Below are 23,076 nucleotides of genomic sequence, written 5' to 3' on the forward strand. Positions count from 1 at the left end.
ATTCGTGTGTAAGTTTTCCCGGAAGGCGAATGCAAATTTTTTTGGGTAGATTCGCGCCGGTAACATTTTTTTTTTCCCACCACCGTCGGCGCTCATTTTGCATTCGCGTCTCGATCGACTGGAATAAATAAATCCAAAAATACTTCCCGCCGTCGCGTACTTCTGGGAAGTTATTACGCGACAAGTTATCATTGTGGTTGCGGGTTTCGTATTCGCCTTAGGATGTTGGCGGTTCGTTCTATATACGTACAAGTTTTCCGGTCAAATAACAACGTATTGTAACTACAGATTTTTTTTTTTTGGGGGGGGGGGGTCGAATGGTATGTTTACGAGAAGAATAATTTGAGAACAACCAGTCCTTTATTGTGCTCAATAACAAAAAAAAAAGTACAACGAGCCGGATGAGTTGTGTATATATTGATCCGTATAAAAAAAACAGGTACATGCCGTACTAAATCACTAGCCCAACTAAAAAAATAATAATAATAAACGTTTATGTGATACAGTTGGAGTTGATTTTATTAGGCGGTAGTTACCAATTGGACGAATAGACATCTTGCATCTGACATACGAGTATTTTGATCGATGATATAAAATTTAATTCGTTTTAACAACAAAACCGTTAAATCAATCGTATAAATTGCCAATAAAGTCCATTTCGATATTAATTCCTCGACGACAATGTAATATGTAACTTCAATGTACTAATACAAAATAAAAACAGTATACAACTCAAATACTACAGCTACTCTATGGAGTATTTGTTTGAAACGATCTTCAAACAAAATGTACATGTTATATTTTAGATCACTATAACGACCACAGCAACGCCATAATCATGTAACTACTCTGTTTTCGCGCGCAGTGGACATAATAATTATTTTGACTGGATAGTTAAGTCATAAGTTAACTAGTAAGCAACTCGTAGAGCTAAAATGCAAACTTTTTTTCGGGAAACTAGTCTAAATAACATAAAAATTGTTCAGCATTAGCATACCGATTTTGCTTGAAATGTTGATGTATTTGTAGTAACGTCAAAGTTCAAGTAATCCTTAAGTTTTCACGAGAAAAATTTAATTTCTCCGTTTTATCATATTACCGTTGTTTAATTTAAAATGCTTTTAGGGCAAATTGTTTCTACAGAAAACGACAACATTGTTCAATGTTGTAAACCCTCTCGATTCTAATTAGTCTAAACGTTTTAAAATATAATAAATGGATGTAGCAAGAATGATAGAATTATAACAAGTATTTTGATTTTTAATTCTATTACATTTTTTTTTTTATTTAAATAATTGTTTCGTTTTCAAGGAATTATTATTATAATTTTGGATGTATTTTTCCTTTTTTTTCCGGTAGTCGGCTAATATAATAAATAGCTTTTTCAAACATTGTATTTTCATTGGATTACTTACAATGTAGTTTATATTATATACACAAATATTCAAATTGGCTGTCATCATAAATAATGAAATACTATATGCTTTACAACGAGATCGCTTCTTTGTAAATGATTTATTTTCTCATACGAAATTGACGGGTAAATCTAAATAATAATAAAAATAATTGGTCATTTTTATCGTCATCGTCGTCGTACAATAATATAATAATAACAATAGCTCTCTGCATCAGCTGTACTTGCATTGCTGTATGGCGATTTCGGTGTGACCCAGAAAACACATTTTACAGAACCCTAATGACATGCATGTGACCTATACAATATTGTAATCAATCTCTCGGTTATCGGTTGTATTCTGTATTGCATTGTCTAACACAAGTCCAATATCTCCACGGAGTACAGTCATTGGCATTTTGAATTTGATGTTTTTCTCGTATGCAGCGTTGTATAATATTCCTAATGGTCCATGTTGCTATACAATTCTATTGCTATTTTTCGGTACCCGTGCGAATGTGTGTAATGCTTATTTACTTACTTTTGCTATTCGCGAAATTGGCCCTTTTAGGCAGATAAATTATACATATGTGGTTTGTTTGTAGAGTAAACGTAACGCACAATAAGAAGTTTATACGCCGCCACACCGCACTGGTTGTGGTGTGAACCAATTTCTACTTCGAGGACCGTGTAAATATTTGTATTGTCTTAAAAAAACTAATCCATATCTTTATATTTTTGGGGCGGTACTTCTTTTATCGTCTCTCGCTAATCGCAACACTGACGTGGCGCGTTCGGGTGAAAAACCTCTAAGCGGCAAAGCTGGACTATAATTTATCCGGGCGTTAAACGTTCGGTTTAGTTTTTATTACTATTATTTTTTGTTTACTTGCGTATAAATTATATCGTCCAAGTATATTGTAATGTATATTATATTATTTCGGCGCCGCGTTACGTTTCGTTTCGTTTTGTTTTTTTTTTTTTGTTGTCGTTGTACGCCTTTTCCAGATTATTAACATAGAAACTGCCCTCTCCTTGCCTTTGAATTGTATGTGTGTAGTATTGTTTTCCGGACTGTCGCTTTCAAGACAAGGCACACGCCACCGTCGCTAGGAGATTTATACGCACACTTAGGCTGTCGGGCGCAGAGCTTAGGACTTTGCTATAAATCACAGCCGTGTTATAACACACGCGCTCACAGTCGTCGGTATTGTAAAGGCGGCAACATACACGTATACAGATATAATATTCATACGGACCGTTTTTATTACCATTATTGTGTGTTAAGAAAATATTATAAAACTCATTCGCCGACCCGCCCGACCCTTGCCCGGTGTTTGTAGGTCTGTGGCGAAACGCGTTAAACAATTATCAGCACTTGAAAAAATAAATGTTAGAGATGGGACTTGAAAAATCCGACTTTCATTTATGATATAAACATCTGTAAAATATATTATAATTTTTTTTCAATCCGTAGAAGAGTGCTTAAATGAAAATATAATTTAACAACAAAATAAATTGAAATGATCTAGTCACATTTTTATAATATAATTACAACGTACGCGAGATTTTAAGTTTTTTTTTTATTATCTTCGATGGGAATCCGAGTAGATATTTCAAATTACATTTTCATAATGTATGTACGTTATACTTGGTTATTTATGTAGACCCTACAATGTACGGATATAAATAAAAAAAAGGAATTAAGCATTGGCTAAACTCAAAAGTCATCAGAGTTGTTTGCAATGTAAGACATCAGCTAATGCGCGCGCTGGCTTTGTCTTTACACTTAACTCGAAAATCAATGGGTGTTTTCAAAAGTCCGTCTTTATGGGCCACTCATATTTTTTTAGTCACGAACATTTATTTCAGTGTTTTTTATTATAGGGACCCTATACTAAGGGTCGTTTATATTATATTATTATGGTTTCCAAACAGTAATTTTGTTTCCCCGGAAAAGTTAGGAGATAAGAAGAAATAATAAAACCTATCCTCTATTATTTTGCCGTCGTTGTAGTGGCCAATAGCCAATGTAATAATTTCGGACGTACCATTTAAAAACGAGCGCGTGTTCGAAATACGAAAGCATTTAAGTCTATTGTTAAAAATAGCCCCCATTACTAAACAATATTTTCCTCCTGCGACAGTACGTATAGTAAGTATATGCAGTAGTTTACAGTGAAAACTATAAAATTTAAATATCGCACGGTAAATGTCCTAGCCGTCACAGTAACTTATAATCTTAAAGTCAAGGTAACTCGTTTATTTAGTCGTAAAAAGCACTTGGCGGATATTAGAATATTACTCTTGGGGTCTTTTATAATGTATTAAAAAAGGATGACGTCGGAGAAAAAAATGACTTTAGAACTCAATTCAAATACTCGTTCAACCCGTAATAAGATAATTTCCTGCGACCTATTTAAACATTTACATAAACAGATTATTTTTCGCAATAACAAAGCTGTATAATTTATTTTGTTTTTATCACAACACACATTAATTATAATGAATTATAATAAAATATTATACTATAATCCACCGTGAAAATTATTCTGATATCAAAAAGTTGTTAAACCCTTACTGGTTTTTTTTTATTATATTATAATGTATAATATTTACAGATGCACTTGTTCAGTATGGAATTATTTTACAGTCAATTCCGTACTGAGTCGCAGCGGGTAGAAGTGAAACAGTGACAAACACGTGCAGATATTTTTTTTTAATTCCGCCCATTCGCGGTTAAATTACATAAGCGATACTTTAGGGGGGCGATAAGGGCGATCGACCTCTGCTTAAAAAAAATTGTCATTCACATTGCATTTTAAAAGTAACTACATATATTTGGTTTAAGTTATTTTTTCTGTGAATACAATACGAATGCAGTGCAGTTATATTATTGCTTTGGTTATGGTATGGTTATTAACTAATGATTTCAGTTCTAGAAATTGAGAAATCAGCAAAGGAGACGATTGCTAGAATTCAATTCCATCTCGTACAAACGTATTTCTATAGTAGTCGAACCGTTTTTTTTCTTAGTGTGGGATTTCAAACTTATGTTTGTCTTTGAATATCCGTTTGTAAACGTACGGTTTTCTTGGTATTATTAATTTGCGTGGAAAACTTTTAGCCGGCATAGCGATCCCGGGGGTGTCGTTTCGGATACACCACCCGATCGGTATTGATTGAACACCGAAGAAACGCGCGTCGTGTGTAAATGACGATTTTTAAGAGGTGCTATGTCTCGGCTGCCATAATTGGAAATTATACTCAAGGTTTTTCATTTTTTTTATGCTAATAGTAGACCTGGGCCCTGAGTCGTTTTAAATTATTATTATTATTATTATTATTATACCTACACCACCGACGAACATAGCATATTATTATTGTTATTGGCCGCGTTGTGTCGTGGCAAACAATGTCCGGGTGACTCGATGACTTGCGTTGGTCCTGAAAACGTTTTAAGGGGTTTCCCGTAAAGAATTCGTGACGCACGCACCCCGTTTGAACCGCTAAGTTTGTCGTTTAATACTGCAACAGCCCCGTTGGCGAACCGCAAAGTTTTGGCAGCCGGACCCGGTCAAAGTGTACGCAAACTTACTTTTTCCGAATTATACAAATTCGTGCCGTTTAAACCTTTTTGACGGACCGACACAGCACCTGGTGTTCTAGATATTACACGGACTACACGATATATACGGGCTGTAGTAGTGCAACCGTGGTGGGTCGAGTTGACCGCGCGCAGTGCCTTAGCCTCCGTCCCCGTTTGGCCGGCATTACCTACACGGTTGAAGGCAGTGGCGCAATTAAAGCAATAGAGAGAGATAAAGGTCGACTCTCGGTTTGACGCTATTTAGTTGGTGATACATTTTGTGGGTGGGGGGGGGGTTTGTTTTACCTTCCCGAACGTTCGTCATAAATGTTCCACCGACTGAAGGCAGTGCATGATGTGCTCTTACACGTGTGCATCTCGAGTGCACACTCGATGCTGTTTTTTAAGACATACATACATTAGAATCGGATAAAATCAGCGTGAAATCCAGGTTGTCCAGGAATCGTATTTTCCCCTTCCCCTGCCCTTCCTTTACTCCCCCACCCCATCTCTTTTCATTTCCCCTACCTTATGGTATTTTCAAAGCGGGACCTGACCTGACTGGATCGTCTAAGTGACTGTTTATCGTACCATATAGTCAGGCAAGGGGTGCGCGGAGAACAACGCTCTCAGTTCGATTGGAGTCCAATCGAAGCGTCAGCCTACCACGTGCATTCCTACACAGCCAATCGACCCGTCCTTTGGCCGTACATACAAAGGCTGCTGCGTACGGTCTCTTGAGAAATTTATCAAAAAACGACGTGACCCATCAGTTTTTACTGCGTTCTCGCGGTCATTCGGAGGGTTCGGGATCATAAGGGTACAAATTACATTATGTGTATATGTACATAGGTACGTGGGCAAAACATAAAGTTACCGAAATCCATTTACACGAGTACATGTTTTACGAATGCAAATTGAATTTCTCGCGATAATAACGCGGGCGCGAAACACCGTTAACAAGACTGTTGAATATATATTCGTATTCCTCCACGTGCCATGTAGTGCCGAATTTATACTATAAGCGATTCAATTTTTTTATTAGATTTTAGATAAAGTCCGTCTGTTGTAAGGTCCTGCAGAAATCTTTCCCGGACAGCCAAAAAACATTAATAATTTCAAAAAGTTGGTTAATAAATTAAAAATATTATAAAATCAAGGTTTGTCGGTAAAGTAAATGTTTTTGATATTGTATATTATGCTCAGTTCAAGTATAGAAAATATTATCATAATATTTAATACAGGTAAAACATTAAAAACCGTTATACTATGTTATTTATGTATATGTTGAGTTAAAATGTGGAAAATATTATCATAATATTCAAAATACATTACAACAATTTTTATAATAATTTAACAATGTTTTGTAAATAATAGTTTAAAAACATTTTATCTCTTACCAAAACGCAATTTTTAAATATTAACCTATTTATTTGATAACATTTTGGGAATATTAATATTTTTTACTGTTATACAGTTCAGTCAACAAAATGGTTTTACTGATCAGAGCTACATTATTGTCCAATGGATGCTATAAATTAATATTAAGAAATATATCAGGATTTTTGTGGAATATCAGCATTACATTGAGGCAACAAGCGTCACTTTCCTTAAATTTCTTACACATAGTAACATTTTGACAGAATATATTTAAATTAATATTTAAAATTAAAATTTGATTAGTCACTCCTAAGGGGTTAAAACGAGGCTTCAGCCTAAAGTTCATCTTTATGAGTACTTGATAACATTGATATATTTATCGGACGATAAGAACCTGAGAAGGGTCGAATGTATTCATTATAATTTAACGTACAATGTACATTGTATTTACATATATGTATATAATGTTGATCATTATTCGAATAAAAACATAAAATATAGGCGCATAACATACAATATATAAAAACTACAATATAATTACACAAATGTATAAATCATTTTTGTACACCCATTAGTTGGGTTAATGGCCAATGCTTTTGGTGACTACCAAAATGTAGGGTCGCATTCTCTTGATTCTTGATTTAGTTTATCGCGACAACCTTTTTTTCAAAAATTTATATTCAGGCAAATAATATAATTTTTATTTATAATTTATTGTTGCTTAAGTAATAAGTTTATATTTAAGTGTTGTAACTTAACTCAAGTTATAAACACAATAATGATAAAAATATGTTGTAAATGGATATCATAATGATATTTCTATTTCAATGATATATAAATAAAATAATAAAATATATAAATATGTTTGTACAAAAAATTTGATTTCCAATAGAGTCATGAGGGATATCGCACTACATTATTCCCTGGTTTGAGCGCACCGACCTACTCGTAGTTAGATGTTAAATCGTGTAGCAAGTGACTTACAGCCCAGTTTTTGGACGAGATCCCAAAACCGCGTTAACGGTGGATGAAAAAATTCAATCGTTCTATATTCAAATAAACATTATTTTTTATATATTTTTTTACAACACACTATTAGGCGGTGAGCATTAATCATTCGTTTTGCGAGGTACAGATAACGCGGTAATATAATATAATATATATATATATATATATAAACATATAATATGGCCGTGTTTCTGCGTTAAGGTACACATATCACCTCGAATACAACGTCAATCGGCCTCCCGGGACACTTTTATTAGGCAACAACGTTTTTTTTCTTTCCTTCCACACGTCCTAAAATCCGAGCGAGGCGAGTCCCTGTAGTACAGTGTGGTGTAGTAGCAGCAGCAGCTATTGAGTCGAGAAATTACCCTCTAAATCTCATCGTCCCCTCGGTATATAGACGTGGCAGCGATGCCGTGCGGTTTTCGGACATCAGATTGGAATATTGTTCGAAACGTATTTTATGATATTACTCCGGATATTATTTACTTATATAAACGAGTTAATGGCTACTAGTAATTAGCGATGCATCGGGATCTCGCTTAATGCCAAAAAAGAGCAACACCGTGGACGCCGCGGCGATAAGGGGGTTTGATCGGTTCGATAGATATGACTCGGAGGAGAAGAAGAACAACAACAACAACAATAAGTATACAATATAATTTATAATTTGGATTCGGTTGCCGCCGAATTAGCCAGCGTGCCAAATCCGGTATTTAACGACCACCAGTATCTATATCTGCTCATGCCAATACATTATTTTTACCAAACTTAAGCGTATTAATAACGCCGCCGGCAACTGCTGTTTCTGAGATGAGATATACATTCCCCGATTTCATCCGAACTTTACTCGCACTTTTTTTCTCTCCACGAATACTTTAAACATAAAATAAACTACTCAAGTATATATATATATATATATATATATATGTAGATTTTTTTTTCATACTTGCCACCGACCGAACACATTTATTATTTTTTACTTTTGTCTGCCAAGTATACGTATAAGTACTCCGCCAATTTTATGGAGAAACTTCCAAGATTTAGCGTTTTAAGCCCGCGATACCAAATATGTCCTATAAACAACACAACAATAAAAATATATTCTTATGGGGCGATGGTAAATTTCGCATGATTAAAAAAAACACATAACCAACCGAGAATTGTTTTCTTTGTCAATTTGTGTATATAAGTAAGTGTTGCCCGCAAAGAGCAGATACTAATAATAGTGTCTGGCTGGACGGTGTACGAGCCGGTGGAATAGGTTAAAAGCGGTCCTTAAAATTAAAAAAAAACCACATGTCTTAAAATGGGAGCAGCCAAGGGGGGAATTTGCCTAACCGCTCCCCAGCTAGTCGACCAGTATCATCAGCAGAAGAGCAAATTGAATTGTGTTTATCTAATAACTATCGTGATGTGACTTATAACAATTGATAGAGGAACTATCACATAAATAACGGAAGCTATATACACTTTTAGTTTTCTGAATTCCTCTCAGACCACAATATTGATGGACGGCGTTCAGTGGAAGTAAGATACATAGTTCGATTCGAGGAAAAAAATACTCCACTGGCAGCAACAACAACATATATATAATATATTATATGGAATTGTGAAAAATGTTTAGCGATATAGAAATATTTTGATATATTCAAATGGAAAGTGATAAAACTATACTTACACGGGGAACAGTCCATAAGTAAACACGGCCAACGCAATTTATTTAAAAGCAAAAGCGTCTGATTAATAACAGATTATAGCTTGTAGATGAAAAATTCTCCCAAAATCAAATTATCACTAGCACTTAAAATAATATATTTACACTAATAATGTTAACGATGACAGGCGGAAATGTTAGAATTTTTCAAAATCATTTGTTTACTAAATATGTACAACGTTTTTCTGTAAAAATAAAAAAATCAGATTAACGATTTAGACAACATAAAAAAACAGATATAAAAAAATATTTCCTTTTGGTTTTTAATCGACCTAACCTTACGCACTGGGTCGTGTAAGCGATATCAGCACTTTTTATTTTTTAAATATACTTGATATTATTCCCCGTTTCTGATATATATAAAGCAAAATATATATAAGGTACTAGCGAACCACTTAATAAACAATAATATAATTTTGTGTAGGATCCACAACTATTTTAAAATCAACATTTTTACCATTAATGTAACAGCCAGGTGAAATTTAATCGGAAGCTACTGTTAATTTATTATTACATAGAACGCCGAATAGAAGAATTTGTATCAAATCTTATCTTCCTATCGAATGTAAAATGTTAATCATAATTTAGAAAATGCTCGTTTAGGTTCGTATTAGTCGATAATCGATAGATTTTGCAATCATTACATAGCAGACTTGGATGGGTTTTGGATATCACTGAAATTTTCAAACTATCCACAAAAGCTTTAACTATTTCTTTTTTATAACAAAACCGATAGGTTAATTAAAAAATGTTGTGCGTACGAAATGATGATTTTACAGGAAAGCATTTTAAAGTTTTTTGATTGAAATAGCCGACTAATTCATTTATTACGTTTTTGCATCAAGAAACGTTTCTATTCTTTATAAGATTATACAGTAGGTATTTACATTACAAACGGACCACTATATTTGCATGGAAGTCACGACTTTCGAAACCGAACAACTAGCAAGAAGAAGAAACACGTTTTGGCCAAAACTGTACTTACAACAAATTTGAATTGAGCCATTCAAGTATAAATTTCCATTATGATAATTAACGGATTTATTTTATTTTTAAATGTAAGTATTTTTTTCAAAACCATTCAATACCACAGAAATACCTAAACCGACAATTAGTCTATACAACGTGAGCATTTCTTTCGTATAGTTCAATAACTTAAAAACGAAATAAACGTTGACCTATAACTGTTTATAGCTTAAGTTTGTATTGAATCATTGCAATCACGTTGAAACAATGAACAGTGGTGGTTTTGCGAACCCGTAATGCTATAAAAAATATCCGAATAAAATAGACGTTTTTTTTCTTCTTACACTCTCGCCCTGTGTCCAAGTGTTGTTTTCTGCAGCCGAATTTCGAACAACATTCATAGGGGTCAGCGTGTAGGGGCTACTCCCAAAAACCTAAGGTACGGCATAAGAGGCACCTCCGAAGACACTCGGCCGGTGCTCGACCGAGCGGACTCTTCAAGCTCTTTGGGCCCGTTGAAAAGGTCATATACGTACAATCTACAAAATGCTCTCGTTCGTTGTTCGCCATAACAATAGTAGGTCGGGTCGGGTCGGGTCGGCAGTGCGGTCACACGATTTTGTGGTGCGACACCATTGTCTTATATGTGTAATATAACAGTCAAGTGCCAGCGCCACGACTGCTACACCCAAAGTCCGAGGCTGAGTATCGTTTTTCTTTATGTTCTTAACTCCGTCCGCGCCCGACCCAAACCACCAACGGCACTCCACTCGACTTCCTGTATTGTTGAAAATGTCACGAGTGTGTACAACCGTCGGCTAGGCCGTACAGTCATGTTGTTTCCGGCAGAGGGGAGGGCGAAATTTCGCCGGGTCGAGAGCTCTTTGACCGCCGCAGCCGTCGTTCCTTCCCTCTCTCTCTCTCCGCCTTTCTTTCTCTCGAGTACATAAATACCGCACGCCGTCACTCGTCACTTACACACATGCAAGACATACATATAAATATATATTTTAGCTTCGGAGCTGTGTGGTATTGTTTTAACATAGTATGTGTTTTTAACATAACCCCTTCTCTTTCAAAATCGAGAAAAAACACCCAAAAAAAAAAAAAATGTACATATTTATCAACTGAAAATTCGACATGAACATTGACAAACCGAAAAAAGTATCAAAACATTTTTTCCCGGAACTGGTGGAAACATTTTTTTTTTAAATTTTTTTTTCGACCGAAACTCAAAAGCTTAAGGGCTAAAAATTAGACTGAAGACATGTGAGACTATAAAATGTACGACTTACCAAAAAAAAATGGGGAAATCGTACTTTTCACTTCTTAAATTTCCAAGTTGCTATTTGTGTATGAATCATGAGCATGGTGCCACTGTACATTATTAAATCAGTCCTGATCCATCCAAATAGTAAAAATACAGTGTTGCAAATTATGGCTTTTGCAACGCTTTTATCGACATTTAATAGTTCTACTATCTACAGTTTCGCATTGAAACGTTTATTCGAAAGTAAGTCTATCACATTTAGTAATAATAATTCCTCAAGACTCATGACCTCCCGGCCCCTATATACTCCACTATGCTTCGACCCTAACTGTGCTGGGGTTTTTTTTCAAATAAAAAACATACTAGGTTTTATATACATGTGTGTACCAAGTATAATATTATTAAATATAATATAAAACAGCGGAATTCCGTTAGAACTAGTCAAACGATTCGCTTTTCACTCGTATCCACGACCATATATTACTAAGTGAACATCAGTCGTTTTCATTACTTACTTTTATCCATATACTCGCCACGCCAAACGCACGGGTACATCCGATTTATTTGATTTAAAAGAAAAAACAGCCGACTTTACATTAGTCTAGGGATTCAATAGACATATATATATATTTTTTTTTCATTACTTTACTTCAACGACGTTATATTTACGGTTGATACACGCTCGACTAGATAAGCCATTAACGAGATGCTTGCCTATAAGAGTTGACGCATGGCCGGCAATTGTACGATATGTATATCGTTACCGTTCTTGGATAATTTTCAATATGTCTTTGGCGTTCGAATTGCATTTAAGAATTATTTAATTTTGCTTTTAAATTAATTTTGCTTTGTCATAGTTCACAATGGTATCTTTACACGGTACGCGTACAACTTCTTTGAACTTGTTATAAATAAATAAAAAAATATTTAAAAAACTAATAATTATAAGGATGTAAAGTATGTATATTTTATGTATTGTATACAGCTCTCTTATAAAGTACAGATAATGACCCTCAATGATTTTCAATTGAACGTTCGATTTACTACTTTTGGTATTAGATCAAAGTATAACAATTGTATCTGTTCATCGAGTACTTTTATAAATTGTCCGTTTTCAATTGTTAAAAAATAAAATACTGAAAACATTTTACAAACACGGTTATCTTAATAAAAAAAAACACTTCTCAAATTCGGTGTGCAAAATAACTGACAAAAAAACGGAAGCAAATGTATGTTAAGTTAAATTCACGAACCTCGGATCTAAAAGGATCATGTTCGATTTTTGATCAAACCAATCTCAAGATGTAATTATTGACTATATTTCATTTCATAATAATATTGTGTAATTTATAAGTTCATATAGTAACCTTATAAAATATTATAGTAAATACTTGTGTGGAAAAAAAACATTTATACAGCATAATAATTATAGTTGGTACTGGGTACATTGTAATTTTCTTTCAGTTAGGTATACCTTATCCCGTATTATAAATTAAGTCGTCCGGGAAATATCAAAAGTAAATTCACAGACTCAACTATTCATTAATAATATATCAGGTTTTCGCACAGTCGTTAACTAATAGTTGACTATTGTGACGCGTCCAACAACGTAGTAATATAATTAAGAAGCCATTAAGTATTCAGAAGTCCGCTCGGTAGATGTTATTTTGCTCGGCTTGTGTAAAGTCAGAGCAAGTAGTAGTAGTAGTTGTAGTAGTAAGTGTAGCCGTTCTGGATAGTCTCGTTAAAAATTCATATTGGAGCACTCGTTTTAATCTTTATTTGTCTCGACGACCGTTGTTGTCGGCAACGAGCTAAATTAAATAAAGTAACAAACAGCGCCGTTGTTTGATTACCAGCGTTAAACACGAAATTAATAATACATTAGTTAAAAAAAAAAAAAGATTTCCGTGTAAACAGGATGCCGTTTTTTTTTTTTAATTTTACGAGAAAACATAATTAAAAACGGGATTTATACGTGCCAACGTTTGCCCCCGAGAGCAGTTGAACGGGAGCCTTTATTTTTTTTTTTTAATTTAAACGTTAAGTCTTCAAGCTGCGTTATCGCACCAGCCGAAAAACAATATAACGTATTATAAATAATAATTATTATTTTGTTCAGCCGGCGGTCGCCGAACGTGCCATCAATAAGACTAGAGATCTTATTTTAAGAAAAAAATAAACAAAATATTATATTACAATAGCGGTTTTTTATACACAGAAAGCAAAGAAATGGGGTAATCTGCCTCTTTAGTTTTGCCATGGTTATTCTAGTGTTTAGAAATATTTTTGTACGAAAACTATTTTAAAACAATTTTAAAAATGTTACCCCGTCGGGGAAATGTCAAATGACGTCGTTCCCACTTGGTTAATAAGTAGGTAAAACAATGGTCAAACGTGTATTTGTTTTGAGATTTGTATGCTAAACTAGCCCAGAGTATCATTATATCAACCAAACTGGTTGATATAATGATACTATGGGCGAGCTGCTGCATTGTATTAAATATTAACTATGTACAGACTAAAGGTTTTGGCATTTGAACGAAAACTACTATTTATATCCAACTATATTAATTTGATTTATTTTTTGGACGATGAAGATGGACACCGTTGTGATTGAAACGGAGGAGTGAATCTTTTGCTTGCTTTCGACGTAGCTGTACGTTTTCGTTTATTTATTTATTTCCCCCCTTATTTTACGGCCCATTTGATTCAACGCTTGCCGTCTGTATACTATACTTGTTGACCGCAATGAGCTCGAGCACCTACTAAAACGCTTAAAGGGCCCCGGCGGCCTTTAAAGGATTCGTTAAATCTATCTGTAGGTAGCTATATAGGTAGGTACGTATCGATTCGACGCGAAACGCGGTCGTTGTCGTTTTGAGCGTTAGAAAAAAATCATATCAAACTAAATTTAAGCGTTTTCGTGCAAAAGTTTACTAAACGGAATTCAAAGGGAGCCCGATTTGGCAGCCCGGTGTTCACAAGACGAGCGAAAATACATCAATCGTAAACCGTACCCATAATATATATATAGGTATGTACACAGAAACGGCGCATATCGCCGCCTTATATACATTTTTCGCCGTTTGGTGTTTAAGAAGAAGACACAACTTTGGCGGCAAACGCATGAGCGCCCCGAATCACGGAGTCAGGCTACCACCTTATCGTTATCTGTGTGGCAAACTTTTCAAAGTAGTATTGCACATGCGATTCGCCCTTTGTCGTCGCCGTTGCCGGAGAATCAAATTTCTTATCAGCAAGTGCCACGCTGTCGCGGAATTCAATGCACAAGTTTCCACCCTCACGCTCGGTTGTCCTATCATTCCTTATTCTATACATACCTGTGCGTGCGTTCAGACGCGAACTTACACGACAATGCCGAACCGTCGAAAAAAATAATATATTATTATACATAAGTAAATCGAAGGGAGGTAAAATAAATTATACGTTTCAAATCTGTCGGATTTCCTATTGTAACGAACAAAATTGGCTTCTAAAAGCGACAGAACAAATCCGCTGAAACTTTTGACCGCCACGGTGTATGTACATATTAGACGAGGACTCGAGGGAGAAAAACGCAAGTTGAATTACTTTTTGCTTCTGTAACGAATACTTTACAAATGAGCAAAATAAGCTAATCGAACGTGTAATACTATTATACTTCATTACAATAGCTTTCTTTAAAGATTAGACGCAAAGGGAGGGGGAAAGGGAGACGATAGAGAAACCCCAACGTGATTTTACGCGCAACAGTTGATATTTCCACAATACCAGCGTAAGGTCTCCACATAAAAATGTAAGAAATTACCGCGTATTAAATTATTAGAATTACTGCAATAATGTTATATACGTTTGGATGAATCGATTTGCCATTGGCGGATAATTCTCCCGGGCTCGGGGAGGCTAAACCGTCTTAGGTTTATGAAAGCCTTTGAAAAATTGATAAGCTCTCGGGAGTTAAATTGCATTTATTTCAACACTAATTTCAATATTAAAGATAATTAAAAATACCCAAGCCCCTCGCTCGTGATCTCTCTGCCTATACCGTAGTTTAGATCAATGGAACGCATTGACAGAATGTATTATTGTGCCGGCTTGTGTGTATTGGCGTTATACGAACAACGTGGTCAGGAACGCCGGTCGAAAGAGGAAAATTGTTTTTCCCAATTGTTTTTTTTTTCATGGGTTTTTCCATCGACCGAACAATATTGTGCTGTCCGAAAGTGCCCGTCATCTCCGGCACCGTCCGATCCGCGGTCTCCCCATTTAGTGCTCTCGCTGTCAAAACAAATGGCCAATCGACCCGGAAACGGTCATATTAGTCTTATATGTGTATTTCGGTTCAAATGTCTTTGCCGCCATCGCAGTTGAAAGTAGAGGCGAAACTAGAAGGGGGGCTGAGGGGCGACCTTCCACTGTGCAAGTTCCACGACGAACGTCCGGGCAATCGATTATACGAACAGTAATATATATATATATGTATATACAATAGGAAATCCGACTTAATAACGTCAGCCAACTGAACATTATGATAAGCGTATCCGACGGGTTCGATTGCCGAAAAAGCGGCGCACGCCAAGAGGAAATATCGCCTTGTAGTTTGTCATTTGTCAAAGGAAGAGTACCACATCTCCTTCCCCCCCCCTCCAAAAAAAAAAAAATACAAAGCCACGACCGGACTACTACCCAAAGCACTAATTGCCAACGATATATACTTATACCCGTGTATATGCGGTTACTGTAAACACACATCTCGTACCTAAGCGCGCACTATAAAATATGTACATCTACTGTGCGAGAGAGCTTAATACGTTTTTAACACATAGATACGCGTCGCCAGAACAGATAGATGAGCGTTGTATTATGCTGGAACACCCTGTATGTGTGTATGTATATTTATATATATATATATATATATATATGTAATGCACACATACGCACAACACACATTTATGGAGCGAAATGAATTAATAGCCAAGAGGAGCCGGCGTCAGTAGTAATTTGAACGCATAAATTAGCGACGGCAAGGGGGGACGGGGGTCGAAGGGTGAACGGGTCGACACGAGTAAACACGGCAAAAAACATATAATATATACAAAACACATACACTATAACGGACGGACGGGAGACGCGGTTTTAATTTATATATTTTTTTATTCCTACAATAATCGTCGCAGTAAAAAAAAAAAAAAAACGGAAAAGAAATTTATTAAAATACCGAAATGGACCGAGTGAAAAAAAAAACCCGACCAAACGCGCGCCCTATGCAAATTTTGTATAGTAATATGTACAATAAAATACATTGGCTGAAACTCACCGACGGGGCTCTCTTCGTTCCAGTACGAGTCGTCCAGCGTGTAGTCAGCTTCTGAAACACAAACCAGATACGACTCGGTTAGCTAATGTTGCATATTTTAATATTAAACAATATCGCTAATTATTACAATAGCCGTGTAACGTGCATGTAGGCAAATACCATGTCGAATAACAGCTATTCCAACCCAAGTTAGTTGGACATACCTATACACGATTGTGGACAAACAAATCATTACTAGTATGTTATGAATATTTTATTCGCATAGCTCGGACATTCCGTTTCTTTACATATTTATCTTCGCTAGCACGGAGTCGTATATTATATACGAACAAATGTCCGGTATTTCAGTTATTTATTTATTAAATCTAAATAAATTAATCTAGATAAATTCGCCCAACGCTGTATAACAACAATACTAGCGGTATTTCTTTAATTCCGTGTAGAACGAAATTCGTTTCCGTACACGCGCGTACACTTATTTAAATTGTAATAACAAGAAAATAAAAATATCTACCTTGGGTGTCATATTATGTCAATTCGTGTGTAAAACTTTGCATAGGAGACATCGTAGAATGTATTTTATTTATTTATAGATAAATAATCAATATTAAAAACCAAATTTTAAGTATCAAATTCACAAAAACAAAAATTATTTGTCCAATATAATGCTTATATGTAGGTAAAATATACTGTGTTATTCGATCCAGATATACCTTTACAATGCATCATGTCATAACTGCAGTGTTCATGTTTCATACAAATAATTATATTTTGTGGAAGTTGTTATCTCTCAACATACTATTCATTTCGCCGACTGTTTATAGTCGTATAGTAATACAGTAATAACAAATTATTTTAATAAGTGAAATATTTATCAACTACTTGTATACCGGACATAATTGTGACAGTCCTGTACTGATTAAACGGCGCGTCGGGTAGGCAAATCTAGTGCGTACACGTTAACAGTTACAAGACTATGAGATACTATGGCATGTTCGGGAGGTCGTAAACATAGGAGCTGCCCAGCATAATAATACATGGCTCATAATATTAGAATTTATGACAATGGAAATTATAACAAAAATATTGATAGATATTGCGATACAACCGGAAAACCAGCCAACGCGGCCCCCTCAAACTCCTCGTCGGCCTTTAGGTTAAAGAAAATATGTGCGTGTCCAAATATTTTATATTAAACGGGCAAACAGCGTTTTGTATTCAACAAGAAAAGCGAGGATTTATATTTCCGTACACATAGGTATTCATGAATTATGTATGGACGTATCGAGCGTTCTAAAAAATAGTAGTAGAACAAAACCAAACAAAACAAAATAAGTTCCGAATGCCTTTGTTAGTTTACAGCAATACGATCACATCAATTGGCCAGTGGTATCCAAGGCAAAAAAAAAAAAATGGCGTGATTATCTTATAAATCTTCGGTGGCTGTACAGTTTAGAAAAACGCTGTCTTGTGCTGATATATTTCAAATTAATCAACCTAATTGTTGCCAAACTGTACAGTGTATATTCATGTCAAGTACCCGCGCTCTAAATCAATTTTTTAAGGTGTTTGATGTTCTTTTTTGTCACAAAAAAAAGAAAATTGATTCGACCTAATTACAAAAACACGTCATACGGTCGAGTTTACATAAAACATATATATATATTGTAGAAAATTAGAAACAATATATTATGTTCTTTTCAAAAGCAGCTGCCGCTCAAAGTATGTCGAGAGCCATTCATACTAGAGTTGGCGAATTCTTTTAAACTTGCATAGAGTCTACATTTGAGTGTGAAACCTAAACGAAAACCTTACTTATAAACGCGTATCGTGTAATATTGAGTCGACTTAGTTGTTTATAGTTTTCTTTTTATCTCGTACACTAATCGCGCGTTTTTAATAATATAATTGTTGTGTTTGAAATGATCGTGCTCGCCCACTTATAAGCCTTCGACGATCTTTTGTTTTCCGCGGTAATGCAATAATTTACAAAAGACACGGTTCGCCACAAAACGCTAAATAACAATCAATCATGTACCGCGGTACATGGCGAACACATGCAGTGGAAATTAATCGTTATTCAGTCATAACTGTCAATCACACGTCGAGTCGTGTATTAGTGGTGCACCTAATAAACGCGGTGCCCGGAGATTAACGTGCGCACATCATATCTATGTATATATTACATTACACATTATTAGCGCCACGATAACAACGTTATGTTATACTTAACAATGTCGTTGGTCGAGGGGAAGGTAAAAAATCGGGAAAGACAAGTAGTACGTTTGCGCGGTTTCTGCAGAATGGGAAAAGTAGAGGAGGGTTTGGTGACGATACGCTATTTAAAATCACAATGAAAACGGACGGACGACAAGAGCCTTCTGTGGATTTGTATCGAACACTAACACCGACGGAGAGACAAAAAGCCAGACGACGTTGTGTGTGTGGTAATTGCAGGATATGTTCGAATCGGTGTCACCAGTTGTGACGGCTCCGGAGACAAATGGCGTTCTCACTTAAAACGCACATACACGCACGAATTTATATACATATATTTACATGTGTATATATTCTAAATGCATAGCAAGTTCCATACAAACAGACAAAACCATCAACTCGGATATAGCGAATAATGCGATTCTTCGGTTCCTGTGTGGCTCTCGCTTGGTGTACGTGTAGGTTTTCCCTTTAAGCGTCCGCACCGACTCGACTCGATTCGTTTGGACGAGAGAAATGGCGCAGTCGATCGGTTTGTGACGTTTGTTAAGTTGGCAAGGTCGGTTTTGAACACAATTCCCACGTTCAAAGGCTTTTACCCGATTCGGTCAGGCCGAATACGGGTTTAACCTAACGCGTTATTCTCGCCTGCCCGAAGTTGTATTTTCTCCGAAGGCACGGCATCCGTTGCAATCGATTGAAAAAATAAATAAAAAAAAACCGTTTTACCTGCTATTATCAGTTATCGGTACTCGTTTTTCCCCGAAACGCCGTTTTGAAATATTTTATTATTATTATTTTTTTTTTTTACAAATAAATGAATATAAATGTGTATATATATATATTTATTTAAAGAGCCAGAAAAAAATCTATACATACATTAATAATCGTATTCTTTGTTCGTTTGGTGGCTTATAAAAAAACACTTATAAATAAATATATATATATATATATTCAAACTCGAATTCCATCAGATTATTTCGTTTTCATTTTTAATATATACAACAAATAATTGAGTTCTTAAAACGCCTTTTCGCCGTCCAATTTTATTGAGAAACCAATATATTTCAAATAAGAAATCATTAAAAACACCAAAAAGAACCACTTGGCATCCAAATCGTTCGACAAAACGATTTTATTCAAATCTTTCTTGTTGCATTATTATTTTCCAATCGGCTTGTATATTATAATAGAATTTTAGAAACATATTTTTTTTATTGCTCTCGGTAAGGCACGGAACCTAATCGTTTAAACTTCAATACGAAGCTGAGAACGCATATACATATATGTAGGTTGTATATTTTGATGTCTTTATTATTACTGCATAATATGTTTTATAATTTTTTTTCTCATACAGATTTTTCCATGCATACAGTCAGTTATGTCAAACAAAATGTTATTGTTAAGGTCTCTACCGCAAATAGTTTTCAGAAGTACATTCCATACAGTACATACTAGATAGTACACTTTAAAGATTGGATTACGTTAATTTTTTGAATACATCTTTTATGGGTACGTATGGGTACTTTGTTTTAGTAAAAGAAACAAATAGTTTTTAGTATAGGTACATAATATTTTTTAACACTCAACTAATTAAGTTTAATAATCTACATAGTAAACAAAGAAACTTTTAACAAAATAAGTTCATTAAATTAAAATAAATTTAATATTTAAATGAAGGAATAAGACCGAAAAGGTACAAGTGACATCAAAACAAAAATCATTTTTAGTCATACGGTATTAATTAATGAGACATATTTATATATGTTTTAATTCTATAATTTGTCATAGATTTTTGAAATAAACTAATAAACTTTAACCACAAGAACAAGTTGAACGAATATTTTTTCATAAATTCTCTTCGGTGAAATTTTATAAAATTTAAAATCACTTATACCCTTTAGATTTTCATTACTTCTGATAATATTCATCTATATAATAGTACATCATATTAACGATATTAACGATTATTCTATATAATTTTGAATCCAAGAAAAAGAAATGCTTAACATTATCAAGAGTATTAGACACCATAGCCGTTGATGGTGTTTAATACAATGTGATTTTATTTAATACATAACTAAACGCCCGTATGTTTTAAAAGTGACACAAGTCAGAAAATAAACAAATATTAAAAAATATGATTTTTTTTTTAGAGAATTGTTTACCCAAACTGAAAAACACAATTTTTTTTTTTACTGGTGTCACTTTTGAAACACGTGTACGTAAAACGCAATTATAATTTACATAAAAAAAAAAAGGTTTGAGTTGTTTCGCGGTCTGCACAAAAAATGTGGTTTACGCCGTCATCCAAACGTCTTTGTTATGACGTTAAACGTGCCGGGGTTTGGTTTTAGGATTCGAACGCTTTGCCGAAGATAACGCACGGTAAAGCGTAGGAATTCTAATATCAAACGCTCGGCCGTATCCGTGACTCTGTCTCGACTGAAGTCTATGTGCTGTGGCCTGTGTGTGTGAAAAAAAAAAAACATAATAATAACCTTCAGACAAACTATAAAAAACAAATATTATACAACATGCGTACGTCTGGGTTTTTTATTCGATCTATGAAAATCCGTCTACCGCAATGGGATGTATTACCGCTGCTTTATCGTCGACGTCGCCGTTCTCTTCTTCTTTGACCAACTTGGAACAAAGCCCGGCCGGTAGTGCGTGTTTTGATCGAATCTTGTACGTATATAATATATATATATATATATATATATATATATACATATATATTCTACTTTTATGTTATACACCGTGTATCAATATTCAGACGGGTCGTGTCTGAAATCTAGAGACCGCAAAACATATTACCTGTCCGGATCGCCGAGCCTCCACACAGCAGGTTAAGCGTACGCCGTTTGTACGACAAATATGTTATATCGTGCGGTCCGCCTGTATGTACATTGCTTGTAAATTATTATTAACAATATCCCGTTGGCGCCGAGGCGACCCAATACTACTATCGGTGACGGGGAAAATATTGCGGTGAACACAAGAGTATACAAGTCTGAGCTTCGGCCCCACCGCAACCGTTTCCTCTTAACCCCTCTAACGCCCGCTGGTTCCTAGACATGTATACATATATGTTTATTTTTATAAAGCCTCATGCAAAGCACCGGATTTTTCATTTCCTTTCCAACGCCCTCCCCTTCTCCTCCCCCCGGCTGCCTCCCTCAAAGGATTTGTAAATCGGTGGCCGTCGATCGCTTTGTGCCGAAAAGGGAAACGCCGTCCATGCAGTTTCTTTTTTTTTTTGTATATTTTACTATTATGGAAACGCCGGATATTATTCAAAAAAGAGTGTTTCTATCTAAATCCATTCCAATAAATACGTACATTCCGTATACACGCCATATTATCATCTACAAAGTCGTATACAAATATGTTGTTTATGTTTCATAAAAATATAATATATCATTATAATATTATATTGTGTCGGTAAATATATTATTACAGTTGAAGTTAATATGCCACTGATTGATATTCTGATTGATATTTATAATCTGAGTAATATGTATTTTGTTATGTTTAAAATATAACCAAGAAAAATGTTGATTAAGTGAAAATTAAGTATACTTAATCCTTAGATATTAACGACTTCGACCAGTATAGATGTTGAATAATATCGATAAACTTAGGTAAACTTCGGTAAATAATTTATTTTGTTTGCCCGTCAGCTGATCAGCACTTTCCTTACTACAAAGGAGACGTAAAATATTTTAATAAAAATGTTAGTAATTTATATTATATTATAAACATTGAACACCAACACAAATTATTTGCTGAATAAATGTACAATTTATCTGTAAACATAAATTGATTCGGCGAAACGCAGCTTTTATTTATTATTTTTAAGTAATTTGCTTGGAATTCTTTTATCATTAAAAAATGGAATTAAGTTGACGCAATAATATTTTTAAGCTTTTTATAAAATCATGAAGACAAATTTAAAGATATAGCATAAAAGCTAAAACTCGCGGTCTAGCGCACTCAACAATGTTGCTTTTTTAGACATACACTTATGCAATGAACAAAAATGTTTGCAACTGATATTGTACACGATATTTGTGTACAATAGAGTGTTCAATAACCGTGGAAGTTTATTAGAAATGAAGTCTGATAATAAAAACGAGGCAAGTGCGCGACCTTTTAAAATGCATACGGCACGCTAATTTAATATTCATCAAAATAGTTCGAATGACTTATG

General features: G+C 34.9%; 1 protein-coding gene across 5 annotated transcripts in view; it reads right to left on the reverse strand.

Moving 5' to 3' along the window:
• LOC126840903 (disintegrin and metalloproteinase domain-containing protein 11) overlaps window positions 1-23,076 on the reverse strand; it is a 200,482-nt gene that overhangs the window by 56,373 nt on the left and 121,033 nt on the right. For all 5 annotated transcript variants that reach the window (XM_050576905.1, XM_050576904.1, XM_050576906.1 and 2 more), the window contains exon 2: window positions 16,644-16,694. In XM_050576905.1, the coding sequence (XP_050432862.1) occupies window positions 16,644-16,694 (51 nt within the window). The remainder of the gene's footprint in view (window positions 1-16,643; window positions 16,695-23,076) is intronic.

This window comes from Adelges cooleyi, unplaced genomic scaffold, assembly GCF_023614345.1.
Source record: "Adelges cooleyi isolate 19-005CV unplaced genomic scaffold, UGA_ACOO_1.1 ACOO_flye_CR_arks_rails_tigmint_CR_PRNA_376, whole genome shotgun sequence".
NCBI classification, from domain to species: Eukaryota; Metazoa; Arthropoda; class Insecta; order Hemiptera; family Adelgidae; genus Adelges; species Adelges cooleyi.